General features: G+C 44.0%; 1 protein-coding gene across 1 annotated transcript in view; it reads right to left on the bottom strand.

Annotated features, from left to right (window-relative positions):
• The window catches only part of PDE8A (phosphodiesterase 8A), a 153,362-nt gene extending 130,262 nt beyond the window's left edge, over window positions 1–23,100 (bottom strand). Inside the window, exon 1 of the mRNA XM_039557607.1 lies at window positions 22,694–23,100. Within this exon, the coding sequence (XP_039413541.1) occupies window positions 22,694–22,759 (66 nt within the window). The 5' untranslated portion in view covers window positions 22,760–23,100. The remainder of the gene's footprint in view (window positions 1–22,693) is intronic.
• Between the last annotated feature and the right edge of the window lie 244 nt (window positions 23,101–23,344).

Genomic DNA, 23,344 nt, shown 5'->3' with positions numbered 1-23,344 from the left:
ACTCACAGAGGTGCTTCTCCAAGGTCCTGCCTGTTTTCACTAGCTGAGGAACAGCAGTTTAAGGAAGGCCCAACCAAACTTTAGATTTAGGAGCATGGTGAAAACCAAATATCAGAGACATGACTTTTATCAATAAGCTCCAGCATCTGAAGAGGGGAAAATGATGTGTTACAGGAGGAAACTGTTTAAATTACTCCAGTTTTGTACCATGAACTCTTATGTGCTCCCCTGGCAGAATCAGTGTGTTTCAGAAGAATCCAATTCAGCAGGAGCACGTCTGTGAATTCAGGACAGCCAGGCTTTAAAACAGTACCTTAACTACATGACAAATGCCATCAGGTCATCATTAAAAGCAAAATATGCAGATAAGTGATGACTATGGACAACAAGAATGGCAAGAAGCAGCTCTTCATTCATATGTGTAACAGCATCACTTGATCCAGATGAGAGCACCTTGTAAAGTTGAGAGATGCAAAGCCAAAAGTCAGTGCTTTTGAGAAATGTGGTTTTTCAGGATAACCACAGTACTTGCAATGCAGAAATGCTTTTATTTACTTCTCATAATTGCTAGCATTAAAGGCTGGAAAATCAAGTCTTTCCTTCCTCAATGCACTGCTACTGTGCAGTTTGGAGTATAAGCAATAGTCACATAAACTTCATCCACCCCATTAATTTAGCTGAGCTATACAGCCTGCTAGAACCAGAAAAAGAAGTTGGCTTCCTGTACCCTCTCATCACTTTGGACACCCACTTAATATAAGCATTTAACAATAAATGAAGGGAAAGGCTTAACATGCCCATTTGAAACAGTGGGCACTGTTTGGACATGGATCTCGTCCTCACTCTTTCCTTTACATTAAACATTATTTACTAGATCCCATTAATAAGAACACACTTAAGTGCAGCTAGAAAAAGACTGTGAAGGAAGAGAATGCTACAATTCCTGCTTGTGCTGTTAAGCATAAATGTGGGCTCCCTTCCTCTGCCCTAATGGATCTGTCAGCAAAACTGCTATTGCACTTTATTTCTGGTGGCACTGCAGGAGTCAGAGACAGCAAAACTTCATTTTCAGAGCTGCACATTCAGTTTGCAGTGCTGACACCTAGAGTTAAGCTTTCTACTTTGTTAAATAGATGAGTCTGGTGTGCAGGTACATAGAGATGAAATGTACGGTTCATGGTGTCATTTCAAAAAAATTGTCAATATTGGAAAAATCTCTGCTTTCCACTTTGAAGGCAAACAAATTCCCACTCAACTAATACAAAATTTATGCAAATGAAAGGCAAATACTGGGGGCAGGGGGAATGCTTTGTTTGATAACAGCATGACAAAACAAGAAAATGTACATCAGATACGATGTGCACAACCACTTTGCTCTTTTTTAAAGTTTTTCCATGACTGTTCATTGGTAGGTTATTACTTATTATTTCTACAGCCTAACTTCATGAAAACAAAACAAAACAAGTCTCCATTTGCAAGGTTTTCAGATGAGAACTCTCACTGCCTTGACTGGATGAGATGAGCCTGAATAAACCCTTAGCAGTTTAATAAAAGCCATTGAGAAATCACTGAAGTTGTTGTCACACTGATAAAAATTCAACTAAAGACAAAAATTGCTCTTTGAACAAGACACTAGCATTGGAGTTGTCTTGTTTCTCTACAATTTGGAAAACATTGGTTCTGGGTTTTATTGCCAATAGAAAAATACAGTTGAAAGTATAGATTTACCCAGAGCCTGGAATCAGAGACAAGAGGTGAAAACATCAAAATCATTGCCAGTGGTAGTAATTTGTCACTACACTGTATGAGGTGTGTGGATAAAGGGCCTCGTTCATGCTTATTGCTGAAGTGCAGCTCAGGAAATGGTGAGCCCAATTATTATTATTATAAAAAAAATTGAAATCATGCAAAATAGCAGAGGAAGACCAGGAGTGTAGACACTGGCAGATTAAGGCTGTGGGGGAAGTGCAAGGTCAGTACAGAGTCAGGAAGGGAAAGGTCAGAAGAGAACTAGCTCTAGGAGACAACCAGGGGAAAGAGAAAGGTTATTTATGGAGAGTAAGGCTGAATTTCATTCAGGACTGCAGAATAAGAAAGAATCCTAGGAAAGAGCTTGGAATGACTGTTATCAGCTTGATCTGCAGACAAGTGGGTGCTGGGGAAGATCAAAGTGTCTAGAGGACAAATACATAAGTGTCAAAAATTTAAAAGGATTGAAAATACACTATTCAGCCACATCCTCATCCTTCTCACAGAGAAATTACAGTGGACCCTGCATGTTTTTGACAAAAGACTGAACAACAGTGTCCCCCAGGTATCCTCCTCTATTCCCCATATCTGCTATCTCCCCCCAAATTTCCATAAGCAAAACCACTTCCCTTGATGTATCAGCAGTATCCATCCATTTCACACTTGATCAATTTCCACTGCACATTGTAAGAGTTTGTGCATGAGCACTGGGGCAGTTCACTCCTGTCCAGTTACACAAAAATGCAATACGAAAGCCCAGAGCAAAAGTTTGTTGCCAAAATCCAGTTCTGATAGTACTTCAGTACCTGAGACACTGGCAGGCAGAGTTATGCAGAAGAAATGATGGACTGACATCTGCATGAACAACAAATATCAGCATCCTTTGAAAAAATGTTTGTCCGACGAAGGCAGAGCGAGCATGACTGCAGTCCTGTGAGCACAGGCAGCAGTCTTGGTAAAAGATTACTCTGTGTGGTTTTAATTGCTTCTCCCCTCAAGTCAGCTGTATGTTCCAATTGTGTCTTTTGGCCTTCTGAAAAGTTAGGCAATCCTGCTGGTCTCTAGGCCAGTGAAGGAGGCAGTGGGGAGAAGGAGGAGGAGGAACTGTGGAAAATGTGCCAGCATGCAAACAGCTGAATGGACTCTACAACACTAACTACTGACACGTGCAAGCTGTGACAGAGTATGTCTCTCCATCCCAAGATATTCTAGAGAAGGAAACAAGGACCATATGCTGCCTTAGCCATGAGTATCAGCATTACACCCCATGAGGGTACATCTGCTTGTTTGTGTATGAGCATCAGGTATCTTGGAACGGGGCGTTTTCAGGTGACTCAAGAGTAAAATTTGTCCTGAGACAGCTCATCCCCAGCTCCTGGAATGTACAGAAGTACAATGAGTTTGTTTTCTGCACCACTTTCCTGATGTCCTGAAAAACCCCGAAGCAGCTGAGAGCAGGGCCGCCCTGATGTCCTGGCAGGCTGTCCGGCTGCTGCTGTTGTGTAACTGCAATTGCAGAACACAGACAGTTGTCTGTACCACTTGGAAATCAGAGCCTTCAAGGCAGTCTAAGTCAGCAACTTTTTCAACTCTAGCACTAAAGACATTCAAGTCTAAAGCTCAGATTCTTCATGTACGTACAAGCTTCATCATCATAACTGGTGTCAGAACAGCTTTTTCAGCTGTAGTTTACACATCACACTCAGCACTGCTCACTGATCAGCAGGACAGACACACTATTTCCAGGAGAAAAATGTACCCCCTTCTCCACTGTGCCTTCTTTCCACTTTGACTACCTTCTTTGCTGTCCAACTGTCCAATGTTTCTCAAGTTTCCCTCAGCATTATCATCTCTACTTTGTTTTTGGTAGGCTCTCCCCACATTGCCCAGGAGCAGCACCTGCTTCCACAGCAGATGCAGAGAGAAGGTGAGCAGATCTCTGCCACCCAACTTTAATGGCTGGGCATGGGCCTTCAGATGCTGCTGCTCTCCCTCCCAATCCTCTCTTCCCCAGCATCTCATGCTCTCCCCCTAAACCATGTCTTTCCAATGCCTGAGCCTGGGAGCCCTACACAGCCCAGGGAGTGCAGCACTGACGGGATGCAGGAGGCTGCACTGTATCACCCAGCTGCTCCAGCTCTGCCGACCGCAGAGCCCAGCAGGAAGGAGGAGCAGCAGGAGGGGGACCTGCTGCCAAAGCAGCCTCCAACAGCTCCAGCTGCCTGGCCTCGCCTTGCGTTGACCAAAAGTTTGTGGGGAAGGGAGGAACAAAGCACTGTTGTCCCCACCCACTCCCCTATAATTATCCTGTGCTTCACAAGCAGTATTATCTGTCTGGATACACGGTGCCATGCAGCCAGCTGTGACCATAGAGAATTAGCTGTTCCCCTCTTGGAGAATTTTCCATTCTCTCTTCCTAAGTATTTTTAAGCCAACTTACATTTGTTCAGCATGCAACCCTTTCAGTTTGTGATTTACTAAACCAAGGATGACAATTGGTCCTTTTACGTGGAGTGGTATACCCAATTCTCACACCCTACAAGTGCCTGAGGTCCCTCTGCTTCCTGAGAGTATTGGATCCTTTTCTTAGCTAGCCAGCCTCAGCCCAAAAGTGACCACAGCCTCAGGACCCTTCAGACTCCTGAAGTGGTTCCCAATGCCACAACCCCATTGTGGCCTGCCTGGATCCAATCAGAGAAAACAAAAGAAAATCAGTAAAAGAAACAAACAACTTGTCTCCTCCATCAGTAGATCAGTTTTCTTTGGTCATCAAAGCTAGAAGGACAAGCTCTTAGTCCTTATTGTCTACCCCAGCAACTAAAAGATCAGTTCAGGCTAATGAGGGAAGACTCACTCAAGACAGGCTCTCAAATCCACAGACTCCTTGCCCCTAAGTCCCTCCCAGGACCCCACTGCCTCCTGCCCAGCAGGCACTTTCTTGTTTGCTCCTGGTTAACCAGCTGCTAGTGGCCAGCAGCCTGCCTCCCTGGGCCAGCATCCTTAACCCTTCCCAAAGGCAGACAGAGTAAGAATGGTAAAGAGAACAATAAAATATGGGTCTAGAGACTTATCCTTGCTGTATGGCAGCAGCAGAAGCTGAAAAACTCCCTAAAATTACTCTTTAAGACTAGACTGTACACCTGCAAAACAGATGGCTTTCATGGTTGCTGAAGTTATTATTTAAGGAACAGATTCATCATCCATGGTCATACTGAGCAATGATTTATTATATATTCACAATAGCAAAAAATCCCATGTCCTGGCTGTGAGATTTATGTTCCTAAATCACCAAAACATCTGAAGAATTTATCCTACAAGCTTGTCTGAATATAAGACAGGGAACTGGACCTCATCTGAATACTTAACAACTCCTTGCTGTGTTCTCAAGTACATTTCCTTTCTTTGGGTCATAACAATACCTTTAAATACACTCAGTCATATCCGACTGTGTACAGTCATTCCCCGATGCTAAGCCTTTCTGTGGAGAAGGCAGTGTCCTTACCTATGCAAGAAGCTGAACCCTTAATTAGCAGAGAGGATCATACCGTACTGCCAACAGGTAACCCAGAGATGGCTGTGCATTTGAATACCTCCCTTTTCCCAGGAATGTTTCACATCCAGTTGTTTCATTGCAATCAGGCTCTGATTGTCCAGCAATGACAGAGCATCTTTCCAATACTATTCTTTCCAACTCTTTTTCCAACTGTGTTCTTATTTCTGCAAGATCCCACCAGGGAAGTCGCAGTCCTTGACCCTTGCCTACATGCAGTTCTGCATGCAGACAGTTGTGAGGAGGAATGTACAAGAATGTCTGTGGTGCCATGGCACAGCACCCAGAGATCGTGGTTCTTGTAAACTCCATTTTATAGCTGTCTGCACATCCAGCTGAGCAGCAGCAACAGCAACACCACAAGAATTGCAAGAGGAGATGACAACTTGGGGGAGAGATAAGGAGAAACCACACTGAGGGCAGGTGGAGAAACCAAGCCATGTAAGTTTTCTGGGGATAGCTATTTAAAAAAGAGAGAAATAGACTCAGGATGCATCGGGGAGATAAATCTTCCGAGTTTTTGAAAAGGGGAAGGCAGCGCTTGCAGGCTCACTCACCACAGCCCTAACAAACATAAATCTTATTCACATGGGCACCATCCTTCCCAACACATTCACCAGGGCTGGTTGTAGCACAGCTATCATGGAAGGATCTGTTATATTAAGCAGAACAGCACTTGGCAGTTTGTGTGAATTATGGTTACAGCCAGCACAGCTGGGTGCTGCAGGGGTTGACAGTCTCTATAACACAAGAACAATAGCAAGCACTAAAAAAAAAAGAATAAAAATCTCCAAAATGTTTTGGGAAGAGAGTTAAAAAATAGTTTGAAAACATGTCCTTTAAATTCGTGAGAGACTTCCAAACAGATGGGGCAGGGAAGGATCTGATGAACTGAGGGGGCTGATCTCATGGTTTATATCTGCCTTGGCAAGATCTCCTGGGTCTGCACTTACTGTGCCCAAGTGGGTGGCTTCCTAGTGCTCCATCAAGAGGCTTTTTAATCCCCACTCACTTGAAATAAGCTGTGGTGCCATCTCTGTCTCCCTGAAATCTCTCTAGGCACAGTTCCCCACTTCCTATCCCTTCACATAAAGGCCTCTCTCCCTGGTAGCCACAGGTAACCAGGAGCAACCCTTATCTCTCACATGGCCCAAGTGCCAAACACACCTTTCCCCACAACCCTAATCTGGTTTACACTTCTGCTTTTGGGGAGTTTCAGAGTAAACTGTTCCACGCGTTACCTTTACAATGAATTAATGTAACCAAGTCAAAACAATCACTCTTAAATTCACTACCACAACAAGTATACCAATCTGGACAAAGCAATTGAAGATTTATTCATCTCCCTGCACTCTTGGAAGTTTATTAGGCAAGTGTCAGGGTAGTTTGAGAAGGTCAGGATCCTACCATGCACGTGACATCTCTTCAGGCCCCATACAGACTGATCCCTCTTGCTCAGTGATATAAACAACTAAAAATCACATCTTCCTTTTGACAGTCTTGGGCACCAAAAGAAATAACCACTTTTTTAAAAAAAACCCTAGTCTTTAGGACTTCAAAAATCAGATCTAAATTGATGATACTTTTGAAAGGAAACCAAGTTAGTAACTCTGCATTTCACAGATCCCACCTTTATCCCAGTGTAGCATTTTGAGTTAGGTCTTTCTATTTACAAGGCGCTGGCAGCTTGAGCCCCCAGAAGCTCTGGGGAAAAAATATATCAACCTTGCTCTCCTTTCCAACTGGATTTTCTGAATCTGCAGTGCCTGCTCCCATGCGATGAACTTAACAGACAAAGCATGGAAGCAGAGACCAAGACTGTGAAAATTATATGAGTAGGAGAAAGTAAATTAAGCAGGACTTTTCTCCACAGAGACTGAAGCAGGAATAAAATGTCTTTGCAGTGCTTTAGATTTCATACAAAACCTAAATACCCAGACCAGCTTCCTGTCAGAGTATAAACTGCATGTATTTTGGCCATTTTCTCATCAGTTTAAAGCCAGCATCGTATTTGTTACAATGACAGTGTATTTACTGATGAAAGCACTCTGAAAGACATTTTGTGAAGAGAAACAGAATTTTATCAGATAAATTCACATTGCACAAAGTTTTTTCCAATACATTTGTGCCCCCTGCATTACTGGAATAAATCTGAGGTAGCTCCCACGTTACAATATTCTTAAAAAAAATAAAGGCAGGAATTATCCAGCTCTTCCTCCACTTGAGGAGAATGTGAACTTCTGATAAAAAGTTTACTTTAGTTGCTCTGCCAAGTGCTAGGCCCAGAACTTGGGAGGATTAATAACAGGAATGGGCTGGAGACACGTGATTGAGTTAGCCTTGTTTGCAGTTCGGCTCCTTAGCAAGGTACAGCCTGACCTTAGGTGACTGTGGCTAAAAGGAACAATTATGGAGCTCAGCAGTGGAAAAAAAGGTAAAACAAAAACAGACAGACTGGAGCCATATAACTGAAAGAATTTAAAGTGTTCAGCTAAATTAGGCACATTAGATTAGAATACATTACATCCAAGCTTTGTTAACTGCTTCAGTGAGAAAAGAACTTCAGAGAAGATTATAGAAACCATGGATTTCTTCTAGAACAGATGCTGTACTGCTTCCTTTTGTCTCTCAGCAACAAATAAAAGTGAACTTTCTTTTATCTAAAGTTACATGGCCCTATCACTGACATACTGGAACACATCATAAATACTAATTGATTTATGATTCTAATTCCTTAGAGATGAGAAAATATTGAGTGATTTGCTCTAAGTGACCTGGGAAGTATTTGTCATTGCCCAGAAGCAAGGCTGTAATCTGACCTCTTTCATCAAACTCTCCACCTTTTGAAGCTTCAGTGGTTTCTGGGAAATCATATATTTAAGAGTTAGTATAGTCAAGTAAAATTCCATATTTTTCAAGTGCAACATAACCTATGATTCTGCAGCAACACTTTGCCTCTCCTAGCACATCTTGATCTGCACCAGTGAAAAAGCTTGAGCTGTCTAATGATCATCTAAAAGGTTTTAAACAAAACAGCTTTCTGATAAGAGTGCATTTCTCTGAAGGTCAGTTTATCAGGAAAATGCTAGTAACAGTCAAGTGAGATGACATTTAGTGTAGCAGGTTTGCTCCTAGAAAGGAATGTCTCCCAGCTTTTTTACTAATGGGGAGCCACTGCAGAAAAAGGAGTTGGTGTCTGAGGAGACACATGCAGTGGGTTTATTCAGTATCTGACTTGTATTGGGGGAATAACGTGACACTTGAGGAAGCTCAGAAACCCGCAAAGAGCCTTAACACAGCTGTACAAGGAAACAATTCTCATCTCCATCTATTTACTTAACTCAGCCTGTTTAAAAGACTTCCTAACTCTTGTTTGAGCATGGAACTGTTGGCATTTTTTGTGTATCAGTTCAATTCTTGTTCAAGGGAACCTTGGAGAGCAGCACACCTGGGGGGATGGAGAGCAGGCCCAGAGGTGTGCTGATGTGCTCTGCAGCCAAATCACCTGGAGTGCCTGATCTCTGGCACCCAGGCAAGGAGCTCTTGGATCAGGAGCAACTCCACTGAAGCCAGTGGAGATGATTTTGAATCTCTGTGTGATGTCTTTCAAATGCTGTTTGTGGGCACAGAAAAACACCAGAGACATGGCTTTGGGATATAGTCATCAAACGCAGGCATCCTGGGACACTCACAGATGCCCACAGCAAGCCACAGAACATAGGCCTGCTGCCTGCTGATCTGCTTTGGAGAAAATTGCTAGGATTGAGGGAATTTATTTTGTTCTGTACTTCAAGGGCCTCCCGTGGCCAGGCAGGCGGGCCGGATGCAGCTGGAGCACTCCCTCCCTTTCCTGGTGCAGAGGGGAGTCAGGGAGGCTGAGCACGGCTGTCCAGAGACCTGGGCTGGGTCACTGCACTGCCTGGGAGATGGCATCAGCAGGGGAAAATCCCCAACCCTGCCACAGCCCAGCCAGCCAGCCAGGAAACTGGTGGGTGGCACCCATAGACCCTAGTTCTTCCCACGTGAAGCAGCTATTTAGTTCTCTTTTGAAGTGTGTTTCATGAGTATTGAGTTGTGTGAGTTTAAAATTGGGCTTAGCTAGCCAGGGTGGATGGACCCTGACAAAGAGCTTTCAAGCCTCCTCAGAGAAGACAGCTGATATTTTAGGGAACAGGTTAGGACATGACAATAGCTCCTTGCACTGGTACAGCTGGTTACTGACTGTACTTCTCAACAAAGATTCATACAATAGATTCATGTAGCCATAAAATCGAATAGATTTATAAGAAGGTTCAGTGTTACCTATGAAGACAAGACAATTAATGTATTAGCTGAGGCTGGGATTTCACTGGTGTAGGGCTCCCTCCTCACATAACCAGCTGTGATGGAGGTCAACTCATCCTCTTGGATATCCATCCTGTCTCAGGCAGACAAGAAAGTACTGTGACCTGATCCAGCCCATCAAACACTGATCCAAACAGGAGATACAAGGCAAAGGGCTTCTATATAAGGCAAAAAAAAAAGGGAGCTGATGGAGTTCAGAAAAAACAGCAGGATCAAAAGGAGTATTTTGTAGCACAGTTCAACTCGTCAACACAGCCTGCATAGTGCCATCTTTGGCACATTACCCCACAGTATAAGAACAAAGCTAGATCCAAAAAGACAATTAAATGGAAACCACACTATCTGGACAGGACATCTCTTCTGCAGGGCACTAATGATTAACCTTTGGAAACCACAATAATTTATCATCAAAGTAAAAAGCAGAGTGAAACCCCAAATATCATTGACATGAACCAGAAGTAGCCTCTGGGAGATGTGCTGCCTACAGGAGAGCATTCAAACACGTACAGGACATAGTCAGTGTCTGGACATATAGTTATGTTTTGAAACCAAATAATGCTGGACCTTAAACAAAAAGGAAAATCCCATGAGATAAAGGTTGAACGCTCCCTGGAGTACACCCCGAGACAGCTCCCAACATACAATGAAAGAATCACCACAGTCCAGGTTTAGGGAGTCCCTCAGTAAATGGGAACAAGCAAGGTTAGGTGACAGGATAGTGTCTGAGCTTGGGATCTCTTTGCAGAAAGCATTTGAGCTCTCTTTTACTGTAAATAACGTGATCTGGTCTGACCCGGGGCTGATTGCAGAGCTCTGTCTTGTTAGCTCACCTCTGGCTGTAACAGGTACTCGTCACTTGCATGGAAAGGAAAACAGAAGTTAATGGGCTGATTCATTCAATCTGTGTTTAAAAATCCCTCTCTGCCCATGACTCCTAAGTAAACTAAACTGATTCCCCTGCATGTCTGACTTTGAGCATGTACACAATGCTCCCTGTTCACAAGGTTATCTTTGGTGCAAAGCCACTGTGCACGGGCTGCTAACTCTACCTACATCCATTATAGGAACCCCTCGTATAATATGCACCTAGCTTCAGCGTGCAAGACATTTGGTTCCCAAAAATACGATAGGATGGCTAGAGTAACCACTAACCAGACATGCTGGAATGCCTGAAAGTGTCCAAGATTAGTCATTTGGCAGCAATCTTGAGGAAGCGTAGCTTTACATATCCCTCTCTGGACAGAAGGGTTTAGTGTTCAGGGCCTTCTGGCAGGTCTGAACCTGACTCCTTCCCTTGCCGAACGCAGCACAGCTTGGATCAGCTGTGGCTGTGACAGCTAGAGCTGGGATGCAACTGCCACAAAAATCTGGATCACTCACTTTGTCAAATCTATCTCCAGCATATTCTTTACTTCACCAAAAGAAAGAAACCCAAACCGAAACAAACCCTTTCCTGTGCTTGGCCTTGGTATTTATTTTTTCTGGATAATTTCAGCTTCTGTGTTTGTCAACTGAAAGGAAAACACATGTGTCACACATGCATGGGTCAGAAATCTGGTGGGTGCTCGTATATTATACAAGAGATCAAGGACTGGAGAAACTTCATTCTAATCTGAGGGCAACAAGACAAGGTTACTGAAGAGCAGTGTGCTTACTCATCAGCTGTAGAGATCAAGGCAAGATTGCATTTAGGCACCACAGCACTGGCAGGACTGAGGTGTGGATGGTTTTTTGGTCACTGGAGTTTGATGCGGGACTTGCACGGACCATCTTGTCAGGAGGGCTGGCACCGGCACCTCAGTGCACTTTTAACAAGGCATCCAGTCCCCTCTACGTAAGGTGACCTGCTCCTAGGCCACATCCACGCCAGGAATCGTGCACAGCACGGAGCCTGTGCCTTTGCCCAGCTGGCACAGCCGAAGTGGCAGCCGGGCGTTGCACCAGTGGCTCAGGAAGCCTCCCAAGGAGCGAGGCCAGAGCAGCCTGTCCTGGCTCACAGGCTCAGCATGCCTGACCCTCAGATGGAGCACTCTGCTTGAGCTTAATGCTGAGCTGAGGCAGAATGAGTCCCACTGGTCCAGAGCTAGAATGCTCATCATGAGACCACGAGCCTGGGCATCACACCGTTGTGTGGGGCTGCCATGGTATTTCTGCTCAGAGCTGCAGCAAATGAACCAGTTAAAGCATGCAGAACCCAGCAGCTGTCGTGCCTTTCAAGTACTGAGCTGCAGAACTGGCGCCAAGTACTCCTGCGCTCAGGACTGCACAGATGATATTGCTCCTTCAATGTATGACATTCACGTGGCATTCCAACGGTGAAAGAAACCAGCACAACCCAATGGATGAATGGAAAAACAAATTGCTTCAAGTTGATTTAAAGGAGATATTTAGTCATGCATGGGAAGGAAAAGAGAGAATAAGTGACCAAAATAGAATGAAGCAATTGGAAACAGCTGATGTTTGATGAAAAGAAAGACATTTTCTGGGGTGAGAAATTTAAAAGCCTTGAGTATTTTGAAAGGGCAAATGATGCATGACTTTTTTAATCCTTTGAATGGTGCCAGGTTATCCAGAATCCACTCCAGAAAGGTTTCCGGAGCAGTTTATTCTAGAACTAAGCCAAAACCTTCAGCCAACTCTGGAAAATCTTATTTAGAGTCAGACTAACATATTGTGAGCTCATGTCACTGTTGGAAAACTGCTCCAGCTGAAAGCATGAGGGAATAGTTTTGCTAAGGAACCCTGGAGTTTTAGCCATTTGGTTTCTGGGGGGTTTTTTTATTTGCAATAAGAAAAGGCAGGAAAGGAAATTAAAATCCTTGGTAAAAGAAAGAAAAAATTATAGAAGGGCTGAGTTACATTTTCTGAGATTCCTTACTGTCTTTCCATTTCACAAAGAGTGGACAAGCTTCATGCAGTACTGGAAGTGAGGGGTTTCCTTTCCATGAGGTTCACATTAGGGCAGTTCTCATACAGAGGTGAAAGACAGTTCCACAGTCCTGGCCCACAGCACTTTGTGACTCCAAATGGGACAAATCCAATTGTATTGCTGCAGCCAGTGTCCAGATCACACTAATTACTATTAAACATCTCTGCCAAAACAGCAGCTCAGACAGTGCACTCACTCCCAGCTTGTAGGAATTCAGATGTCAAAGCCCACGGGGCACATGGGTGACACTGTCATGGGCAACCTTTTTTTAGGCTTTGTGTAAGCTTTTGGGCACATACCAGTCTGAGGCATCCTAGTCATTCATGTTTCTGGGTCCTCAGCTGCTCTTTATTTGCTACAAATGTTTTGGAATTTTTTTTTCGGTTTTGGGTTGTTTTTTATTTTAACTTGGCAAAAAAAGTTAGTGGATAAATGACAGACACTACCTTGTCCCTTTAGTAAATCGTTGGCAGACATAGGTCTGCATTTTGAGATCACAGGAACATCGTTCAGTGGTGGACTAGTTGGGTTTATGGCTGGACTTGATGATCTTAAAGGTCTTTTCCAATCTAAATGACTCTATGATTCTATGTGTGGACACAGGTAGGAAGCCAACCAGACAGTATATCACTACCTTTTATAATAAATGCTAATGTTTTGCTCCCATGAGTGTCCACATCTTTTTAAGTCACAAGTGTGCTGTAATAAGCAGATATAAAGTCAAACACTTGTGGTTATATAAAGCTATGCAGAAGAAGAAAAGAGAAGCTACATGGAATCCATGACATCTGGAAAACACTTTCTGCATGGGGTCTGAAGACAGCATACATTGCCAGCCTAGCACAGAGGACATCGATTTCCCAAGTAGAAGCCTAAGAAAATAAAAATCAGTAAATGCAAAGTTGATCCCAAAATACAACTGGGGAGGGAACTGAGATCTGTTTAGAAATTCAAGCCAAAACTGGGAAATTACTATGGACACAGATAAAAATTCGAAACAGAAATGTATAGCGTATTCAAATATGCTTTGAGCAGAGGGGTTGAACGAGATGATCTCCAGTGTTCCACTCCAACCTCAACTATTCTATGGTTCTGTGAAATGTTTTGCTTTGGTATTTTCTAAATGAAATGGTTTGGGTTTGATTTTTCTTCTCCAAAATGAAACAGGACAAACATTAACAGCATATAAAGCAACTGCAGGCATTCTCTTTGGGACTGAATAAAAACAATTTGCAACATTTAAGAATTTTCATCCTAAGCCTCCTCAATTTTCTCCAAAGGGACCTCTGCTTTTAGTTTCATTAGATCTATGTTTATATTTCATAGCTGAGGGGGAGGGGTCAGAGAGCAAACAAAAAAACTCACCATTGATCCAGCTCTGCTCCCAGCCCCTATTTTCTTACTCACAGATAAACCCTTTCAGATGTACCCCAGTTCCTTCAGGGCTGAAGGTGCAGAGCAGGCATCTCTGCAGCCAACAATAACAAACACTAACACCAACTTTGCATGTTTCCATGGCCATGGTGCCCCAGAGATCTCCTCTTTCATCCACACACTCCTCCCCTCCAAAGCCACCTCATCACCATCTCTCTGAGGCTGGGGAAGGCGGGACAGGTCAGCTACACCTGCTTACCAATAAATATTGTTACCAGGGGGAAGAAGAAGAGGGGAAGAAAATAAAAGGTATTTCTGCTTTTTCATTCTTTCCCCACCTTTCTCATTTGCTTGGGTCTCATTACCCATCCCATGTGGTTACTGGTGGAAGAGAAACTCTGTCATTAAAGTGGAGAGAAGTAGCACAGGGAGCACTGTTGCACAACCAGCAGCCACCAGGATCACGCTGGTGTCCCCAGGGCAGCACGGGCAAAACTGAGCAATATTTTCCGATAAACACTAAAACCACTTGCAGTTAAGCCTTGTGCTTTGTCTGGCATGGGAGTACATGACACTGGTAAATCAACCACACCAGAGAGTGACTCCAGTCCATTTGGGGTCAATGACAGCTTCAGCCAACCACATGCTCATGGCCATGACTGCAAAAGGTGCTGCAGAGGCTGGATGGGACTGACAGGAGATTGGAGGGGCACTCCCAGGAACATCCCTGGGGCAGAGGAAAAAAAAAAATCCCAGGCCTCTACTGCAAGCATGAAGGAGCCTCACTGCTCCTAGGAGGAAGGTTGGGATTGGTACAAATGGGGGAACAGTCGAGGAGTGAGGAACATGCCAGCCTCAGGGAGGGGAGGCAGTGGAGCTCAGCTCATCGTATTAGCACTTGTTTGCTCACGCAGCAACACTTCAGCACAAAGGAAAGCAAATGTCCATTATAATCTCTCATTTCTGAACTAGTCTCCTGCATATTAATTCCTATTGACTGACAAGTGGAACAGCACACATTGATCACCTTGTTAATCAGGTATTCTTGCAGCAATGCATGATGCAGTTTAAATAAGCCAGGTTAAGTTCCTTGTGTACACAAGGAAGCTATTATAAGAAAATGTAATGATGAAACCACTTCTTGCAAGAAGCAAGAAGAGCTTGAGCACCTTATATGCTTTGGAAAATTTCACTTCATTTATATAATTTTTCATGACCTTTTGCTTAGCATGACATGGTTTTGTCCCCCAGCTGTGACCAGCTTGGCTTGAAAATCAGGATTTTGCAAGCCCGACTTGTGAAACCTCCTGAGGCTCTAAGCTTTCAGGAAGCTCAGTATCTTTCTTTTGAGGGGGCATCTCTTTTTATAGAGTGCGTTTTGCTAGTTCAAAATAATGACCATTCTCGAGGCTGTTGCTTAGATGCCAGCAGTTCTTGGCAGACAGGACTGCTGAGGTACTGTGGCCCTGTAACGTGCTCAGAGAAAAAGGTCCTTCCACCCCATGGCACCGAAGGAGGAGACGCCAGCACTGCCACAGAGGAAGAGTACTGGTAACAAACAAGGCTGCCCAGCCCCAGCTGGGTACCCCACTGCACAGCTGACCCTGTTGCCCGACCTCCCAACACAACTGCATTTGCAAAAGCATCTGATTTGCAGAAATAATTCTCCATCTCAGCTCCTGCCGATACTGGCAGAGACTACACGCCCTGGGATACTGAGAAATCAGAGCGGTGTCACCAGCCTGTGCTTCCCCTCTCCCACGTTTACGAGGGTGTCTCAGCCTCTTAGGGGCCATAACTGAGTCTTTATGAAGCCCTTGGATGGGCTTTACTGCAAAACAACGCTGAGAATGCACATGCACGATTACGCCGGGACAATAGCCTGAAGTTAACAATCGCTTCCTGTAATTGTCTGAGGCAGCCTGTAGAACTAAGAATCATCTCATGATAAATCCTTGTTGGTCATTTACCATCATTAATCTATACTGCCAGAATGAATTAGGTGCAGAGGAGCATATTAATTACAATGCAGATGACACTCCAGCTTTAATTATCACGACTTCGAAGTGCACAGTGCCAGTTAACCAAGCTCAGTACCACGAAGGCTGCTGAAGGAAAGCACTGTTCAGCTGGTGGCACTGACATCCAGCCTGCAGGGTCTGCAGTTACAGTGATGCCATTCTAGCATTAGTTTTCCAAATTGCTCTCTATTTCTATCCACATTAGTCTATGGGAACACTTTTTCCACTGCCTATGACATGCCTTAAATTAGGGGTGACCAGTTTTGTCAATATGTAGCCACTTGGCTTTCTTTATAGAACATTTCAGATTAAACAGCAAAAGCTCCCACTGTCTTTTTATGCCTTTTGCATAAAATTTTGCATTTAACAGCAACTTACTCATTTTACTTACCAGCTAGGGATATGTTTCTACAGGCTGTTGTTCCCATTTCAATATTATTTTATACCATTTTCTGGAGGGCTAGGATTATGGAATAAACCTAAACATCTGGACAGTTTGTAAAGCACTGGCAGAGCAGCTAGCAGTGTTGTAAAGGCCCCCAAATCCCTTTTGTTATTGTGGGACCAGGGATAGAAACTCTCAAAGCCCATCAGATTCCTGCTGACGCTCTCCATGTGAATTCCAGCAGGCAGGCTGACCACTCGCTCTGGCTGTACCAGCATCAGGCTCCTGGGGAGAACAGATAAAGGTGCTCTCCACATCTCCTGCAGACAGGGCATGAGCAGGTGCCCTCACACAGCACAGATACAGCGTGGCAGGAGGAAGCACCCTGATGCTAAAGCTGGACAGGTGTTGGAGGGGGCTGCTCAGCGAGGCTGGGGATTTCAAGCAGCACAGAATTCAACAAGCCGGGTATCCACTGCAGAGCCTGGGGCTCAGAGCCCCTGGGAGGGCTTCGCTCCACTCTACTTCCTGCTGCTTCACACACCGTGTGAAAAACACTCAATTCTTCCTGAAACTGGTGTACAAAATGCAAAAGCCTGAGGAGATCCAAGTAGCCTGTGAAATGTCCTCAAGCAGGGCAAACCAAGGAGTTACAAGGAGTTACAGAAACAAACCAATAAAGCAAAATTACTGCGGGGAATTTAATCACTCTAGAGACAGGAAATTCAAGGCTATGGTTCCCATGACAACTACTATTTGTCCACAGTGTATGGAACATTAACCTTAACTCCATATGCGGAAACAGAAAAAATCATGGGACATATCAGGTATGAATGCATATTTCATGCAGAGGGTACTCTGTGAGGGCGACTGTGGAAGCAATAATTAAATTTCCTGACTGCAAAGCAAGTAGGTTCATGCACAAGCAGCTCTTCTGAGACACGAGTGAACGTCACCAGACAGAGCTCCCAGCTCACCCCATGGCTTAGGCAGGGAAGATTCAAGGTCTCAGTTTGGTCACAGTATCATCTCCTGCCTTGTAAGCTTCTGGCTGCTGTTCAGACTTTGTTTTGAGAATTGCCGTGTGTTGATTTAGGAAATGTTGTGATGTTTCTTTCAGTTGTTGGGTCAACAAGAATTCTGCGTTTCTTGTATGTTTTCCTTTTGAGCAACTAAATCAACATTCATCCTTCAACAAGGCAGAAGTCCAGTTCCTGCTGGGTGATCAGTTTACTCGAATGCGAGAACCAGATTATTGCTGAGTTAGACAGCAAACAAGTTATCAAAACCTGACAGAGTTTTGTGCTTGTCTTGAGCTGAGTTTTAACCCCTGGATGGATACTGTGGAGTCAGATTACATACAGCAAGAGCCAAAACCAAAGCAGCCAGTTAGACAACAACCCTCTGGATGGAACTGTTGTCCTTAAAGTTTCAATTTTTACATGGTCTTAGACAATTGCTGACTGGTATATCTATTGTTGCTAAAATTTGGAAGACAAGGTTTATGAATATAGAAACAAGCAGCAAAAGTATAGCAGCTGAGAAAACTAATTGCAATTGGGGGGGAGGAGGGCTATTGAAACAATTTTTTTTGAACAATAAAAATTACTTTTATCTTTTGTCACCACCATAGGACAGTAGGCAGTCTGCTTGGTTATGACCTATCACTAGTTGACTCTGGAGGTGCCATGTGCTGTCTCCTCCTCAGGCAGCCAAACCCAGGGCCCAGTATCTCTCACATTGAGCTTTGCAGCAGGAGCAGGGCCAGATGTTAATCCAGCCCATCACTCTTAATGAAGTGGTCTAACACATCCACGGCACCAACCAGTGTAGCTCAGGTCTGACCTCTGTCACCACTTCATGGGCAGCTGGAGGATGCCAAAATCCAGCCATGCTCACGGAGGGGCTGCTGGAGTCAGTGCACCCTCCAGGGCAGGCTCAGGCGCTGTGGGGTGGTGGGTGCCTTCCCAGGCTCCCCATCCCTGCTCGGTGCCTCCACACACAGTGGGTTTGGGATGCTCCGTGCTCTCTGCTCGGATGGGGCTCCCTGCAGGGGCAAGGAGGGAGCAGTTTGAAACGCAGCAAAACTCTCCTCCCCAGCAGCAGCAGCATCCTCAGGCAGCACCCTGCCAGAGGGCTTCCATCCAGTAGTTTTGGACATATTTTACCGAGTCAAGGCCACATTTATCTAGCAGCAATTCAAAGTGAGGAGATCTCCCACTGCGGAGAAGATTGGTGTTTCTTTCACCTGCACTTCAAAATAAGAGTGCTCACATGAGCTCCCTGTGCCAGGAAGCCATCCCAGGGCTGTCCCAGCCCACAGGCAAAGCCCAGCTGAAGGCACGGCTGGGACAAACAGCCCGAGCACACCCTGCACAGCCTGGTTCACACTTGCAGCCTGGACACGTGGTGAGCACAAAGCAGCAGTGCCTCTCCATGGCTGACCTACTTAGAGGTCAGGCTTGCCCAGGGGCTCTGAAGCGTGTCCCGTGGGCCGCTCACCACTCAGATATGCACTAGTTCACATTCTGCCCACTCCTTGCTGGAGTCCCTGAAAACCTCAGAGTCAGCTCTGAAACAGGAGCTATGGCCCCTCACCAGCAACAGCTCACTGGCTTGAAACTCCCCATAGGGCCATAAAAGCCAGAAAGAAACCATTTTACAGGAAGGGGAAAAGTATGAGGCATCCTTCTTGTAAATACCCACTGAGGGCAACACAAGAGGGATGCCAGGGTCAGCCCAGCTGATCAAGAGCCATGTGGTAACACCAGCATCCTTCATGCAACATCCTGCTCCAGGGAAGGGAAGGACTCCCAACAGCAGTTTTGCCCTTTGCTCTTGGAGGCAAAGGCATGCTCCTGCAGCAGGGTTTTCATCACTATTGCAAACCCCAGACCAGTTTCATGAGGGCTGGGCTAAAATTACCAACCTCATTTCCAGAGAGTGGTCAATAACCTTGGACTCTTCCCACTGTGTCTTAAATATGAGCTATTCCTCATCAGGGAAAATCAGGATTTGATGCTGCACAGAAATGAATAGCTGAACAAGCCAGATCTTGAGAAGTGGCTCTGCATATGTTCTCACAGAAGTCATGGTGGGTTCTGGAATTAATCTGGCCAGAATTCACCAATATATCTAAATGCTAACCTGGTTTGAATACTGCTGAAAAATCCCAGCCTGTGAATGGTTTCCATTTCTGAATCTCTGCCCTGCTGTTTATGGAAAGGCAAAGAAGTGCAGTGATGAGGTAAATGTGTTTATGAATGCCCTACTGTTACCTTTCTACTCTAACAACATACAGGAATTACTTTACCACCCTTATTTATTGCTAATCAAGATCAGCACTGGGGGAGGAGGAGGAATAAATTCTGCCACGAAGTTTGTGCTAAGTCATTTTTTCTTCATCTCATGAAAGCCATAACCCAGGCAGTCTTATTTGAAGCCTGTTAATGGTTAGAAGTATCCCTTTTCTAGGAGTTTGCTTAGAAGGGCTCACATTTTACCCAGCACCTCTTCCACAGAGCAGCAAGAGCAGCCTGAGCTGCAGCAGAGCAGCAAAATCCAAGTGTTCAGCAAGCTCCCCTGAACTCCTGTTTGAAGAGTTTCCTCAAAAGCAGCACCAGCTACTTTGCCAGCTAATCTTTCCAGCCTGCAGCTACAGAGCAAAGCGGAGCTGTGGACCTGTGTCAAAGGTACATTTGTTAACACATTTCCCCTGGAGTGCTAATTAACATTTACATCAAGTACTATGAGAGTGAAAAAGCTTCAACACAAACACACACTGCAGGGAAATGTGAGGAGTAAATTCTCTCCCCCCTGCCCCCAGACACAGTGTACTGTTTGCCCTTCAGGAGCTGGTGAAAATCCAGTTTGTTTTGTAATCTTCTGTTCTCTAAAATCAGATATTTCTTCAAGTTAATAACTAACCAGCTCCTTTTTCATTTAAAAACCTCTAAGTGCATTTAGAATTGTGTGACAGCAAGGCCCTGCTGGCACTGGTGTGAGCCAGCCCACGTGCAGGTCTCTGCTCAGCCACAGCACAGGCGCTGCCCAGGCTAACCACAGAAAATGACAGTATTTTATGATTTTATAATAAACATAAACAAAAGAACATCAACACACTTCTGCCTAAGATTCAGCCCTCTTAAACTAAACACTAAGATAGGAAACACAAACAGAAATATTTGTAGCTGGATCTTCAATTACCACATTTTGGGATGCTGACAAAGAGCTCTAATGAGTAACACTTGTACCCACAATGAGAGCCAGACAAAGTTATTTGCAAACACAAATTTGCACTTGAAAGATGCGAAGGCAGTTGCTGAACAGCTGAATAATGAGCTATTCTCAATATTATTTCTCAATATTTATTGAGAAAAAATATGCTATCACACTGAAGTAAGATTTTTAAGACTGCAACCAATATAATTAAAATATGGTTGAAAAAATCCTCCAGATTTTTCCCAGGGCAGAGGGGAGTTTTTCCCATTTTTTAAAGGAAAAACTAGAACATATCAGGTTCACAGAAAGAAAATCATATTCTATGAGCCACAAAACAATAACATGTAAATCTTCACCTACTCTGTGAACTTTTAGGCCATGACAGAGTGCATGTTGTTATTCAATATATTCTCTCCAGCCACAGCCATGCATCCTGCCCAGGCTCCTGTGAATTAAAATCTGTGTCTAAAAAAGCACCAATAGGCACACTACTTCCAGAAATCAGCTTCTAACCTTCTGCCTCCACAGAAATCAGGATATGAGATGAACAATATATTCTATGAAAACAGACTTTTTGATTGCAAACTGCTCTAGAGCTCTGTGAACATATTTTGTTATTGTTGCCTAGTTGCCAAATATTTGATGTGAATAATTTGCAGCCTTGATGTTTACAAACAACTCTCGTTATTTTGTCCCTTTTTTCTTCCTTTTTTTTTTTTTTTTTGGTGTGGTTTTTTTTTTTTTTTTTTTGTTTTTTTTTTTGTTTTTGGAGTGTTGCTTCTGCCTTTTTACTGGATATCCAACTTTGTAAACAAAAAATGAGCACAGCAAATAGCAAATGCAGCAGCAATTTTTTTAGTTTTTGTTAGACACGCTGAAGTGAAGGACCCTAAGCACTGATGAGAACAACAGTCTGGGCTGTGCCAGGGGAGAGGCACCAAGCAATCAATGCTGAGATGTTCCAACAGGACAAGGTGATTGTGCTTCTTCTGCTTGACCAGCTCTTCAGACTTGTTTTCATTAGATACACACGTCTGTATTCACTAAGAATATTTTTTAACAAGTAGCAAGCACTCCTTTATTTTCAGAATTTCCAGTTTCCTAAGTTCTCTGTCTTAGTTTTAAGTAACTCCTATGAAGGGAAGGCAACACTGAGCTAGAATCCAAACTGGCACATTTCTGATGTGACCTCCCAGAGGCTCCTTCTCCAAAGCATAAATGTCTGGACTGAAATCCTGGCCTCAGCACAGGCAACAGAAAAACTTCCACCACTCCCCTCTGAAACTTGTGGAGATAACAAACCGCAGTATTTTTGGGGAAACCAAAATGAAAGTGGAATGTCCAACTTCCAAAATGCTAATCATTTAATTTCAAGTAACAGGATGAGATTAGTATAAACATGCTAACCTGTCCAAATTGGAAATCTTTCAAACGTCAAGCACAGGAAACAACAAGGTTTTTTTTCAGGCAGGATGTCAGAGTTACCCCCGTGGTTATATGTGAGCTGAGGACAATGTTGTTACATGAGATCAGATTACAAACACAAGCAAACAGAACACAATCTCTGAACGTCACTGTTCGGGATTTGACAAGCAGCACAGCTGACCCATTCGGGAGGTTAAATGCTCTGAGTGAGCTCTGGGGCAATAGGAGGAGTTGCTGCTGGACACTGAGTTCCATGCAGTTAAATTGTCAATTTGTTTGCCCAAGTTAATGCTTATCTTCTCCTCTGCTTGCTACAGTTTTACTCAACACATTTGACCTGCAAATCTTAAAGCAGTGGCTTTGCTAAAATTGTATGAAGTTTCTGGATTCTCCAAACACCTAAGAAAACTATTTTGGTAGTTTCCACAGCACAGAAACCTATAGTTACTCAGATATTTGAAACTTTCCAGTGAGGTGGATAACAGTCACTTAACCACACACATTACCATTTCATTTCTGTTCCTAATGTTTAGCATAACCTTGCTCTAAGGAATGTCTGAAGTTGTTTACAAAGCTGATGCAGAGGTTGTATTCAGTCTGGTCCAAGGGCAATGGTTTACTGAAGTCACTTGTAAACAGCAGAAAGAGAGAATATGTTCTGTAACTGAGGGAGAAGGGGGAATCAAAGTTCTCACCTTGCACCAAGGACCATTAGAGACAGAGCTGGTTTCCGAAACATCTGCTCCTTCATTTTCTTCCATGTCTGATTAGTTGCAAAACTTTGTTTTCCAATGAAAAACATTAAATCACCCTCCAAGCAAAAGCAAAGCAAACCATGCAGGCTCCAGTATCCCAGTTTGTGGAAGCCCTGCAATAAGTCACACGTCGGTTTTATGGTCACTGGTCTAATCCAAGGTTGCAGATCCTGGTTCTGTGCTGCATTTCACAGAGCTTGGCCTTTCTTTTAAGCTTTAATAGTTCCCCTTGTCAGGCATTTATCTCCTTCAGCCTTTCCTTGTGGATCCAGGTTTTCACATAGCAAATGGCAGATGCTTACAGCTTCCCAGGTGCTGTAGGAGAACTGACACTGAACCTCTGATCATCTCAGGAGAAGCCTGACAACGGAGTGCAATACATGGCCACACCTCTCTGCTGCCAGAGCTGGCCTAGACCATAAAATCAGAAACAAGGTCACCCAGCAACCAACCATTCAACGTCACTACAGTAATTAAGGCAACTTACATTCAACTTATTGCTTGGGTAGATAAATATTTTTATAAGAAGAAAAAAGCCCAGAGAGGATGGCAGGGTGCTGACTGTTCTGAGCTGAGATACATTAATTCTGA

The sequence above is a fragment of the Corvus cornix genome, chromosome 10, assembly GCF_000738735.6.
Source record: "Corvus cornix cornix isolate S_Up_H32 chromosome 10, ASM73873v5, whole genome shotgun sequence".
Taxonomy (NCBI): Eukaryota; Metazoa; Chordata; class Aves; order Passeriformes; family Corvidae; genus Corvus; species Corvus cornix.
The sequence above is the reverse complement of the archived record's forward strand: the minus strand, read 5'-3'. Positions and strand labels throughout refer to the sequence as shown.